This window comes from Trichomycterus rosablanca, chromosome 14 (genome assembly GCF_030014385.1).
Source record: "Trichomycterus rosablanca isolate fTriRos1 chromosome 14, fTriRos1.hap1, whole genome shotgun sequence".
Classification (NCBI taxonomy): domain Eukaryota; kingdom Metazoa; phylum Chordata; class Actinopteri; order Siluriformes; family Trichomycteridae; genus Trichomycterus; species Trichomycterus rosablanca.
The window spans coordinates 13,784,412-13,798,309 of NC_086001.1; the positions used below are offsets into that span (position 1 = coordinate 13,784,412).

At 42.2% G+C, this 13,898-nt stretch overlaps 1 protein-coding gene across 1 annotated transcript in view; it reads right to left on the bottom strand.

Annotated features, from left to right (window-relative positions):
* Positions 1 to 581: 581 nt before the first annotated feature.
* Positions 582 to 13,898, bottom strand: part of LOC134326136 (protein Dok-7-like) — a 49,183-nt gene continuing 35,866 nt past the window's right edge. The window contains exons 10-13 of the mRNA XM_063008343.1: positions 10,554 to 10,639; positions 7,013 to 7,082; positions 5,667 to 5,792; positions 582 to 863 (exon numbers count right to left, since the gene is read on the bottom strand). Of these exons, the coding sequence (XP_062864413.1) occupies positions 724 to 863; positions 5,667 to 5,792; positions 7,013 to 7,082; positions 10,554 to 10,639 (422 nt within the window). The 3' untranslated portion in view covers positions 582 to 723. The remainder of the gene's footprint in view (positions 864 to 5,666; positions 5,793 to 7,012; positions 7,083 to 10,553; positions 10,640 to 13,898) is intronic.

The following is a 13,898-nucleotide window of genomic DNA, read 5'->3' on the forward strand; positions in this document are numbered from 1 at the left end:
AACTACAAAGTGCTTCTATATGGTAAATGGAGCTGATAAAAGGAGGTGGTTTTAATGTTATGGCTGATCGGTGTATATGAGCATTGAGGCTGTCACCAGCAAGTCAATCACAAATTGTAATACTGGCATGGAATACATGTTTAATACAAATGTATGTAAACTTCTGCCTAGATCTATCAAGTCTTTTTTCCTCAGTGAGCACTGTTATAAGGGCTGATGTCACTCCCCTCTGCTATGTGTAGCTTTGATGCAGCTCTAAGGCCTATGAAATTAAATTAAGGACGGGGGGAGTATGTAATTGATTAAGGTGGAGCAGGGCTGTCTGTGTCTACATTAAAGTGAAATTATGAAAATGTTGCTGCTGGCAGTTGGACTCATGGTGACTCATGTGTGATCAGCCATGTTCACACGGTCTGTCCTCACAGCTCTCAATCTCAAATTATCACACTTACACCCACCCACATGCCCACGAAAGAAAACACACATTATCACACTCACATAACTACACAAGATAAGCTAATTGAACCGGACCTTTAGCTAACGGAACAGTGAATTCCTAATGGTTCGGTTTAGGAATCTGGGACCATTAAACTGTATCTGACCATGTGGAGAGAGCTGGGTGCGTCCCACCTTGTTTCTTTCTTCTTAGAAGAGAAAGTTTGTCCTGAATTGTGTACGTTACAATCCGTGTAACCGTGGTGAAGAAGAGAGGCATTAACAAAGTCACTGTGGTGCACCTCCTCTCCTTAATTGCTCTAGCCTCTGAAGTCCCGCCTCCCGGCCCAGTGCATGCTGGGTGCCCACTCTATGTGCCGCCTCTGTCACAGCGATGTCGATCTGAGCGTATTTAGTCGTGCCTTTTCCTGTTAAATAGAAAACCAGAACAGAGAATACTGAAACTTAAGACAAATATGACTGAGTGATGCTTTTATAGGATATCAATTCTGCAATGTATTAACAGCATAAGAGTGACAAGTCAACGATTATTTCTAATGAGGAATAATGGGGCTACACCACAAAGAAAATAACACCTAATATAGCTAAATGGAGTCACGAACCATGAAATGAACTGTTTCCCGTGCAATACGCATTTGCTGTAAAATAAAAAATTGAATCTTTGAATGTTGTTCATTCATGTAGCGTTCAAGTGCTTCACTTTTTCCGGTTAATTTGCAACATGAGGCAGTCCTAGCAATCCTACGGCAATTCAGTTAGTCAAAATGTCGTCTAAAGCAGCTAAAAACACTACTCGCACTTTGTAGTTCTACAATTACTGCCTGTAGTCCATCTGTTTCTCTGCATGCTTTGTTAGCCCCCCTTTCATGCTGTTCTTCAATGGTCAGGACCCTCACAGGACCACCACAGAGCAGGTATTATTTAGGTGGTAGATCATTCTCAGCACTGCAGTGACACTGACATGGTGGTGGTGTGTTAGTGTGTGTTGTGCTGGTAAGAGTGGATAAAACATAGAAATGCTGATGGAGTTTTTGAACACCTCACTGTCACTGCTGGACTGAGAATAGTCCACCAACCAAAATATATCCAGCCAACAGCGCCACATAGGCAGCGTTCTGTGAGCACTGATGAAGGTCTAGAAGATGACCAACTCAAACAGCAGCAATAGAGGAGCGATTGTCTCTGACTTTACATCTACAAGGTGGACCATCTAGGTAGGAGTGTCTAATAGAGTGGACAGTGAGTGGACACGGTATTTAAAAACTCCAGCAGCGCTGCTGTGTCTGATCCACTCATACCAGCACAACACACGAACACACCACCACCATGTCAGTGTCACTGCAGTGCTGATAATGATCCACCACCTAAATAATACCTGCTCTGTGGTGGTCCTGTAGGGGTCCTGACCATTGAAGAACATGCAGAGAAACAGATGGATTACAGTCAGTAATTGTAGAACTACAAAGTGCTTCTATATGATAAGTGGAGCTGATAAAATGGACAGTGAGTGTAGAAACATAGAGGTGGTTTTAACGTTATGGCTGATCGGTGTATATGCACTCCAAAAATAAATGAATGACCTCGAAGTGTGACTGAGATCAGTTGTTCAAGCACTGCACTTCAGCCCCCTGCTTCATGACTGCTGCATTAGCCAAGGCAACAAATGTGGGGAATACAGTTACAGATAAACAGATTCCACTGATGATTTGGGTGTTGTGGGGCCCAGCATGACATGCATCACTTTTCCATCCTTGTCAACTCCACTGAAGAGCTGTTTTTAGTAGCACTTTAGTGCTGAGTGATGCATTTAGAAAACACTTACCATGGCTTTGAAAGAAGAAAAGGAATGACTAGGCATATGTTGTGATACAGTAAATCCTGATTTCCAGTAAAGTTGGGATGTTTTGTAAAATGCAGTAAAAAGAAGAATCTGTGATTTACTAAATCAATGTAGAAATAAAAGATCTAGATTGAACTAGATTGTATTTTGTGAATATAAACACATTTAGAATTTGATGCCTGCAACACATCAAAAATATGAGACAGAGATGTGTTACCCTTGTGTTCAATCAGCTTTCATATTAATGAGAAATTTTAATGGTTTGGAAACTGAGGACACTCATTGTTGCAGTTTGGAAGTATAATTTGTGCCCATTGGTCCTTGATACAAGCCCTCGTCTGCTCAGCAGTCCGTGGTCGCCGTTGTCTGGTTCTTCATGCTGCTCCGTACATTATTAATAGGAGGCAGATCTGGACTGCAGGCAGGCCAGTCGAGCACATGCATTCTGTTTCTATAAAGCCACACTGTTGTAGAGTGTACATAATGATGCTTGGCATTGTCCCAACAGGACATCACCTTTATCAGCCATAACATTAAAACCACCTCCTTGTTTCTACACTCACTGTCCATTTTATCAGCTCCACTTACTATATAGGAGCACTTTGTAGTTCTACAATTACTGACTGTAGTCCATCTGTTTCTCTACATACTTTTTTAACTGACCATTGAAGAACAGGGTGAAAGGTGGCTAACAAAGAATGCAGAGAAACAGATGGACTACAGTCAGTAATTGTAGAACTACAAAGTGCTCCTATATGGTAAGTGGAGCTGATAAAATGGACAGCAAGTGTAGAAACAAGGAGGTGGTTTTAATGTTATGGCTGATCGGTGTACTTGCCTATTGTGAAACACTGTGACTGGAATATTCTTAACTCAACTTTGATTTTGCTTCTTTCCCAACTATTTTGGAGTGTGTTGCAGGCATGAAATTGTAAATGTGTTTCATACTGTATCATTTACTTTATATGATTGATTTATTACAGCTTTTAGAATTTGTTTTTGGTTGAAACTCATGAATTCAATAATTAAAAGGGGTGTCCTAATACTTTTGCTCATACAGTGTGTATGTACCATAAGATTAAATTCTGTCAAAGGTTAATGTAACCTAATGAGTAACAGACAGCTTTCCAGCTAAGAAATACTACAGGTCTTTGTGGCCATAGAGCTCAGTGCATAATTAAACAAACAGAACAACCAGCTGCTGACGATTGATGGCATTATGTGCAGGCAGGTTGATCTAAACTGATGAACAGATACAGACGCAGCTGTGTAAAGGAAGCACAAGCACAAGCAAACAAGCAAAGTTTAGGCAGTAGACTGTCACTCGAACTGGGTACAGAAAACATAGCCATGTCCAGACCCACTCTTTATATATATATTTAAGCGCGTCCAATAGCCCAATTGCGTCATGCTTCCTCTCCACCAATGCCGATCCCTGCTCTGACTGAGGAGAACGAAGCTAACCCACACCCCCTCCGACACGTGGGCAGCAGCCGTATGCATCTTATCACCTACACGTTGAAGAGTGCAGTGCAGCTCAGCACTGTGTACGGAGAGACACACCCTGACAGCACTCCTTTCCCATCTCTGTGCAGGCGCCATCAATCAGCCAGAAGAGCAATTGTCGTAATTGCATTAGTTATCTGGCTTAATCCCACCCATATCTGAACAACAGGCTAATCGTTGCTCATGTGGCCGCTCAGCCTTAGCCGGCAGGCAGAGCTGAGACTGGATACGATGTATTCGAGATCCCAGCTCTGGTTCCAGCGTGTGTTTTTACCGCTGCGCCACTCTCAGCTCAGAACTACTTAAAACCATTTGGACTCTTGAACGCCCAACAACAGTCTAGAGAAGTCTTATCAGAAGAGGTCTTCATGGAAGAGTAGTGGCTAAAAAGCCATGGCTCAGAGTAAAAACAAAGCAAAGTGACTATCCTATGCACAAAACACAAAGAATGTGCAACAGTCCAACAGAAGCATATGCACTGAACTAATGAGTCAAAATTTGAAATTTTTGGCTCAAGGGTTAAAGAGAGTTACATAGATCAGGGTTTGCATTTAATAGTAAAGCATGGTGGAGGATCTGTGCAGGTTTGGGATGTACTTCTATAAATGAAGTTGGTGGTTTAGCCAAAACAAACAAAACAAACCCACAACCAGCTGAGGAGTACAGGTAGATTCTTATCAATCATGCAGTTCCATTAAGGACTATGACAGTATACTGTCTAAGCAATTGAGGGTTAAGGGTCTTGCTCAAGGGCCCAACAGTGGCAACCTGGCAGCTACCTTAATTGCGTCCTCTATACTGATTCGACCCTTCACCGCTGACTGAGGACGCCTCTCAACTGACATGCGCCCCCTCCTGTACTCAGTACAGACTGCATTTTTCACCTGCACAAGTCAAGTTCATATACCTGACAGGCACTGTGCACAGAGGGCCACACCCCCATCAGCATTATTCCTCAGCCCTGTGCAGGTGCCATCAGTCAGCCAGCAGGGGCCGCAGTCGTACCAGTTATGAGGACCTATGATCCGACTTTCTTACCCCTAACCCTGAACAACAGCCAATCGTTGTTCATACTGACGCCCAGCCTAGTCGGAAAGGCAGAGCTGAGATTCGATACGATGTATTCGAAACCCCAACTTTGGTGAGCCATCGTACTTGGGCGGCATAGTCCAGCACTTTAACCGCTAGGCTACCATTGCCCCCAGTGTCTCCAGCAGACAATGACCCCACACACACAACCACACACACAACCATAAAGAACTATCTCCAGCAGGAGAAAAAGAGAGTCCTACAGCAGATGAACTGACCCCCACAAAGCCCTGACTTTAACATTGTTGAGTCAGTCTGGTCTGGGATTTCATGCAGAGAGACAGAAGCAAGTGAGACAGCCAAAATCAACAGCTGTCAACTTTGAACAACTTAGTAGTACTTTAATATGTTGTTTTATCTGTCTGTCTGTCTGTCTGTCTGTCTGTCTATTAACTCAACTTAAACTCAAAAGAAGCTTTATCGGCATGACAAATAAGGACATTCGTATTGCCAAAGCAAGTTACAGAGAAATAATAAAAATAACAATAAGAACAAATATATACAAAACAGTTACATGTGTAAAAATATAAAATAGAATAAAATATTAATAAAAACAGTGCAAAATAATAGCAATAAAAATTATAATATTTACAGTAAAGAGATAGTAATAACAATCAGTTTGTGTGTGTGTGTGTGTGTGTGTATGGGACATGGTTACCCACTGTCCCTCACCTGGTGGTCTATCTATGTATCAGGAATCATATATCCAGAATAAAAACAAAAAAATATTAAAAGCTCTTTTTTCTAAATAATCCTCTTTCATTTTAGTGCTCACCTCGAATAGTGGTGCCATGCTCCTGCAACTCCAACTCCATGTAGTGAAGCTGCTTTTTGGATGTTGGACTGATTGGAATATTTACATACGTCACTTCTCTAGGTCTGTCACTCACCCCTGTACAACCTGAGTAAAAACACATGTAAACAAACATGAATCTAACAAGTTTATTGTACAGCAAAACACATTAACAAGACCCAATCAAAATTAAGGTTCTTAAACATAGACACATAACCCAGCTGAACTAACACACTAATGACTTATTCTACAATGTTTTCCTTTAAAATTATTTAACATAAAATCTACAGAAAAAAACAACAACATTAAAAACAAGTAGAAGGTCGAAATGTGGGTGTCTGAACTGCAGCTGCATTAGGCGACATTTACAGGATCCGCCGGCAACCCTCTCAGCTCCAAGAGCACCGTACAATGACTGACCCCAAGCTCTGACCCCAGCTTCCAAAAGAACTGGGATGTGCAGAGAAAAATATCATTGTACTGCACACATGATCAGCCATAACATATCCTAATTTCTACACTCGCTGTCCATTTTATCAGCTCCACTTCCCATATAGAAGCACTTTGTAGTTCTACAATTACTGACTGTAGTCCGTCAGTTTCTGTACATACCTTTTTAGCCTGCTTTCACCCTGTTCTTCAATGGTCAGGACCCCACAGAGCAGGTATTATTTGGGTGGTGGATGATTCTCAGCACTGCAGTGACACTAACATGGTGGTGGCGTGTTAGTGTGTGTTGTGCTGGTCCACTCTCTGTCCACTCTATTAGACACTCCTACCTAGTTGGTTCACCTTGTAGATGTAAAGTCAGAGACGATTGCTCATCTGTTGCTGCTGTTTGAGTTCGTCATCTTCTAGACCTTCATCAGTGGTTCCAGGACGCTGCCCACAGGGCGCTGTTGGTTGGATATTTTTGGTCGGTGGACTGTTCTCAGTCCAGCACTGACAGCGAGATGTTTAAAAACTCCAGCAGCGCTGCTGTGTCTTATCCACTCATACCAGCACAACACACACTAACACACCACCACCATGTCAGTGTCACCGCAGTGCTCAGAATGATGGAGAATGTGGAGTCTGCATGTTCTCCCCGTGTCCACGTGGGTTTCCTCTGGGTAGTCCAGTTTCCTCTCACAGTCCAAGGATTTGCAAGTGAGGTGAATTGGAGACACTAAATTGTCCATGACTGTGTTGGATATAACCTTGTGAACCGATGAACCTTGTGTAATGAGTAACTACCGTTCCTGTCATGAATGTAACCAAAGTGTAAAACATGACGTTAAAATCCTAATAAATAAACACCAAGACAGCTGAATCATGAGGTTGCTCACCCTCAGTATCGTCAGCTCTCTGCTGCTGCCCACAGCTGCCCATCCATTCAAATCTGCTCTTTTCGTCTAACTAGAAAATAGTAAAAAAAAATAAAATAAAAATGCAGCACATAATTACACCCGTGCACAGACATGGTTCCCACAGTCAGACCCAAATTTACAGTGTAATTTTTGCCATGTCTTCTTAATATGGGTTCATCTACATCAGCAATTTTCTAACCATAACCCTTAAAATATTTGCCTCTCTACACTGCAGGATAGTATGCTTGTATTTTTACCTTTACCTTAATTGTCTACTCTAAAAAGCTTTTAAAATGACACATTTAATTAGTGTATTCTTTATATTCTTTAAGAAAGTTGTTCAATAATGTTCAGCACTATCGGCCAGCCAGGTGCCTACACAGACACGATTGGCTTTGTTTTTTTTTAATGAAATACAGTCATTTTAAGTGAAGGTTAGCTATCTTATATATTTTAGACTCAGATTGGATACCTTCAAAACAGGTACAGTGTATCACAAAAGTGAGTACACCCCTCACATTTCTGCAGATATTTAAGTATATCTTTTCATGGGACAACACTGACAAAATGACACTTTGACACAATGAAAAGTAGTCTGTGTGCAGCTTATATAACAGTGTAAATTTATTCTTTCCTCAAAATAACTCAATATACAGCCATTAATGTCTAAACCACCGACAACAAAAGTGAGTACACCCCTTAGTGAAAGTTCCTGAAGTGTCAATATTTTGTGTGGCCACCATTATTTCCTAGAACTGCCTTAACTCTCCTGGGCATGGAGTTTATCAGAGCTTCACAGGTTGCCACTGGAATGCTTTTCCACTCCTCCATGACGACATCACGGAGCTGGCGGATATTCGAGACTTTGCGCTCCTCCACCTTCCGCTTGAGGATGCCCCAAAGATGTTCTATTGGGTTTAGGTCTGGAGACATGCTTGGCCAGTCCATCACCTTTACCCTCAGCCTCTTCAATAAAGCAGTGGTCGTCTTAGAGGTGTGTTTGGGGTCATTATCATGCTGGAACACTGCCCTGCGACCCAGTTTCCGGAGGGAGGGGATCATGCTCTGCTTCAGTATTTCACAGTACATATTGGAGTTCATGTGTCCCTCAATGAAATGTAACTCCCCAACACCTGCTGCACTCATGCAGCCCCAGACCATGGCATTCCCACCACCATGCTTGACTGTAGGCATGACACACTTATCTTTGTACTCCTCACCTGATTGCCGCCACACATGCTTGAGACCATCTGAACCAAACAAATTAATCTTGGTCTCATCAGACCATAGGACATGGTTCCAGTAATCCATGTCCTTTGTTGACATGTCTTCAGCAAACTGTTTGCGGGCTTTCTTGTGTAGAGACTTCAGAAGAGGCTTCCTTCTGGGGTGACAGCCATGCAGACCAATTTGATGTAGTGTGCGGCGTATGGTCTGAGCACTGACAGGCTGACCCCCCACCTTTTCAATCTCTGCAGCAATGCTGACAGCACTCCTGCGCCTATCTTTCAAAGACAGCAGTTGGATGTGACGCTGAGCACGTGCACTCAGCTTCTTTGGAAGACCAACGCGAGGTCTGTTCTGAGTGGACCCTGCTCTTTTAAAACGCTGGATGATCTTGGCCACTGTGCTGCAGCTCAGTTTCAGGGTGTTGGCAATCTTCTTGTAGCCTTGGCCATCTTCATGTAGTGCAACAATTCGTCTTTTAAGATCCTCAGAGAGTTCTTTGCCATGAGGTGCCATTTTGGAACTTTCAGTGACCAGTATGAGAGAGTGTGAGAGCTGTACTACTAAATTGAACACACCTGCTCCCTATGCACACCTGAGACCTAGTAACACTAACAAATCACATGACATTTTGGAGGGAAAATGACAAGCAGTGCTCAATTTGGACATTTAGGGGTGTAGTCTCTTAGGGGTGTACTCACTTTTGTTGCCGGTGGTTTAGACATTAATGGCTGTATATTGAGTTATTTTGAGGGAAGAATAAATTTACACTGTTATATAAGCTGCACACAGACTACTTTTCATTGTGTCAAAGTGTCATTTTGTCAGTGTTGTCCCATGAAAAGATATACTTAAATATCTGCAGAAATGTGAGGGGTGTACTCACTTTTGTGATACACTGTATATAGGGTTGAACAGACCATCTTTTGCACTGCACAGTATACTTGCTGAACAAGAGTCGTACATTTGTACACACATCTCTAAAACATGTAAAGATTGACATGGTGGTGGTGTGTTAGTGTGTTTTGTGCTGGTGTGAGTTTTTAAATACCGTGTCCACTCACTGTCCACTCTATTAGACACTCCTACCTAGTTGGTCCACTAGAAAGATGTAAAGTCAGAGACGATCGCTCATCTATTGCTGCTGTTTGAGTTGGTCATCTTCTAGACCGTCATCAGTGGTCACGGGACGCTGTTGGCTGGATATTTTTGGTTGGTGGACTATTCTCAGTCCAGCAGTGACAGTGAGATGTTTAAAAACTCCATCAGCCCTGCTGTGTCTTATCCACTCATACCAGCACAACACACACTAACACACCACCACCATGTCATTGTTACTGCTTTCCACTGACCACTGGTGGATTCATGAAGAGAGTCATCCTGAACAACATTTCATTTTAAACTTGCTCTGACTTTATTCCCTGTCAACTGTTGGTAAGTTATCAATTGTGCGATTTTGATAACTTATTCAGCACTTTGCTAGCTGATTATGAACTTAAAGTCCTATATCTAAGTGTAGTGGACATTCCATTCCAAAACCAGGAGCATTAATATTAATATATTTAATATTAATATATTTATATATAATTGCAATCCAATTTACTTTTCTGGGCCAGCTTTCCACAAGAGTGTCTGTGGGAATTTGTGAGACACTGGAGGTCTGGTTCACAATTAACATTCCGATTTATCCTGGTGTTTATTGGAAGTGAGGGCTTTGCGCAGGCCTTGTAGTTCTTCAACAACAAACTAGTTAAACCACAAAACCTTGGATAGGACAGGCCCTCTCCAAACTGTTACCAGAAAGTTGGAAGCATATATTTTATTGTATACACCTGTACCTGAGAGCAATGAATGTTACTAAATTACCTGAAGTCAATAATCAGTAGAGTTGTACAAAAAAGTTTGGCCATGAAGTAGAACTAGCAAGTTTCTCAAGCAGATTTGTCTGCACTACATTACAGGTTTTTACTTCAGTCTGGACTGATCCAGCCAAAACATTTCTGTGTTTTCATTAGACGTCTTTAGCAAAAATGCAGACTGAGAGAGAGGGAAAGAGCAGGAAGGTGTGAGAGGCTTCTTTCTTTACGACTGTCTTGTAGGAGGGTGAGAAAATCTTTATCCAATCTTTTACACAACACACTATGTTCACTAGACTGTATTCAGTTCAAGCTTAAGCTGGCTCATACATTTAGCAGTGGAAAAACATTACTCTCTGTTTCACACTCTTTCCCTCTCTCTCCATCACAGCTGGTCTGCGGCAGTGCCAGACCCTTCATTTGACTCTGTGTTAAACCTCTGAGCTCCGGTCTGTTGCTTGGCTCTCTGTGATCTTGTAGGCAGGATCCATCCTCCCTCCGTCCACGTGACTTCTCTGTTTATCTGCACGAGAAAAAAAAATGCCATGTGACAATGCATATGCACATCAACTTATTGCACCACCTAATGCTATCTAAAAGTCAAAGTGCCCTAGGTGCCATTCGATCTAAATGAGGTTATTAGGTCATCTGTTTCTCCCAAAGTTTAACAAATATCAGTATCACCTTATATACAATTACATTTTTAGCATTTAGCAGACGCCTTTATCCAAAGCGACTTACAGTACAGTTACAGTATACAGTCTGAGCAGTTGAGGGTTAAGGGCCTTGCTCGAGGGCCCAACAGCAGCAACCTGGCAGTGGTGGGGCTTGAACCAGTGACCTTTTGAATACTAGTCCAGTACCCTAACCACTAGGCTACGGCTTGTCCCACAATATACAATTGTTTTTTATCACTGTTAGAGTAAGCAGTGTGGCAGTGTGACAAAAAAACATTATATTGCAACCTAAATACATGTTTACGAGTGTGTTCGAAAACCTAGGGAGCTGCCTTGCTGTCTACATAGGCAGCTGCCTCAGTAGAGAGGATTCTAATAAGTCAATGACTTATTAGGCAGGTTATTCGAACGCGCTACTTAGACAGCGATTCCATCAGGTTTAGCATTTAGCATCTTGCCATTAAAACCAATGGATTGAAATAGCACAACACGCTAAAATGCCAATATAGCCTCCCTTCTTGTACCGATAACGGTTACATTTCCTGACAAGCCCGAACTTGCAAATAAAAACACTCGGTACAAGTTTATACAAGTTAAAAATCTGAAATATTTTATTTACGTTTGAAAATAACTCCATTCGTTTGTCCGCACCATCAGCCATGTTTATTTTTCTGTGAGAGAAGAGAACCCGACCCACAATGAATTCTGGGATTGCCTTGATCACTAAGGCAGCGTCGGATGCTCACTCGTTTCTGAGTCAAAATAACATTGAAATATTAAGATGCCTCAGTAGTGAGGATATTAAGGCATCAAGGATTTAGAACAGCCTCCTTCTCGGGAGTGCGCACAGGATGACGTAAAATGCTGTCTATGTAGAGAGCTCCCTAGCTTTTCGAACACACCCTTTGATTTATGAAACCAAAACCAATAAAATCTGGTTTTGATTCTCAACAAACCACAGAAAAAACAAATTCATAAAAAAATGATACATTTAGGTTTCTTAATGTTATAGTACTAAATTTACTCAGTAACCCAGAATTTGAGTCTGGACAGTGACGTCAACTTTAGGGGTTATCAACATACACAATCTGTGACCACTGATGGTCTAAAAGATGACCAACTCAAACAGCAGCAATAGATGAGCGATCGTCTCTGACTTTACATCTACAAGGTGGACCAACTATGTAGGAGTGTTTAATAGAGTGGACAGTGAGTGGACACATTATTTAAAAAATCCAGCAGCGCCTAAATAATACCTGCTCTGTGGTGGTCCTGACCATTGAGGAACAGGGTGAAAGCAGGCTAAAAAGGTATGTAGAGAAACAGATGGACTACAGTCAGTAATTGTAGACCTACAAAGTGCTTCTATATGGTAAGTGGAGCTGATAAAATCGACAGTGAGTGTAGAAACAAAGCGTTATGCCTGATCGGTATATATAGTATTAATTTGTGTGTATATAGTATTAACTCCTGGTGTTCATTCAGTGTCACTGTCTTGCCTAAATCTAAGCAGACTCTATCTTTGTAACTTTGATTATTAACATTGCGAGAATTGAAGTAGCATTTAAGTAGCATTTAACTATTGTTAAAAGATAGTCTGTTGATGCATTAATCTGTGTTTTGCTGATTGGTTAAAGTGGCTTCAGGTGCCTATTGTTGGAGGCCTAGGTGTGAATTGAGGGGCAGGGCTAAGCTTAGTATAAAATTAAATCTGGTCTTCTCTATCACTAGGTTTTTTTTTCTACTAATCTAAACCAACTTGGGTAAGTACTATCAGTCTCTGACATTGTTCAATCTATCAAACTTTTTTCTCAGCATGTGCTACTCAAACATTCCTGTGCTTATATCTCACAGACCCTGCAGACATCAGAGGGCACATTACAGGAGCAGCAACGCCAGCAACCTCATCTACCCCCAACTGTTGCAACAGTCTCAAACAGTGGTGGTAGGTGGGGTCTGGAACTGTCAATTAGCCGTCCAGAAAGCTGACTTTATCTCAGCTTTTGCACTTTCTCACAGCCTTGACTTCCTGGCACTGACTGAGACATGGATCACCACCGAGAACTCAGCAACACCAGCAGCCTTATCCTCTGCCTACACCTTCTCTCATACACCGAGAGGATCTGGTAGGGGTGGTGGTACAGGTTTGCTCCTGACCAGGAAATGGCAATTCACTACTGTGAATGTTTCTCACCTTAACATTTCATCTTTTGAATTTCATGCTATTACTGTTACTTTTCCGATTACTCTTCATATCATTGTCATTTACAGACCACCTGGCGCACTGGGAGACTTCATAGAAGAGCTGGATGTTCTTCTGAGTTTCTTCCCTTCAGATGGAACTCCTCTGACTCTTCTTGGTGACGTTAATCTCCCTACACTTCAGTCCTCCTGCCTTCTTCCTCTTCTTTCATCTTTCGACCTCCTCTTTAACCACAGCCCTCCGACACACAAAGGAGGCAATCTTCTGGACCTGGTCTTCAGCCGTCCAGCTTCTGTTCTGGACCTCACTGTCACCCCACTCCAACTCTCTGACCATCACTTTGTGTCCTTCTCTCTCTGTCTCCCAACTCTTCCTACCTCCAACCACACTTTCACCCTTACAACACGCCCCAATCTTCACTCTTTATCTTCCTCCCTGCTGATTTCCACCATCCTAACTTCACTACCTAACCCTGACATGCTTGCTACCCTTCCACTCAACTCTGCAACTAATACTCTACTTTCTTCTCTTTCAACATCCCTCGATCAGCTCTGTCCTCCTACCCTCAAACAAGGAAAACCTTCTCACCCTGCTCCTTGGCTTTCAGATGCACTGCGCAGCAACAGAAGAGAATTAAGGGCAGCTGAGAGAAAGTGGAGGAAATCTAAGCTCGGGGTTGATCTTCACTCCTACCACAATCTGCTGTCCAGGTTCTCATCTGACGTGACTGCTGCAAAAACATCTTTTTACAAAGCCAAGCTCGAACAATCTGCTGCTGACCCACGTAAGCTTCATGCTATCTTTTCCTCTCTTCTAAACCCTCCTCCTCCTCCCCCTTCTGCCTCTCTCACTGCTACTGACTTTGCAACATTCTTTCAGGAAAAGATCGACAAAATCAATCA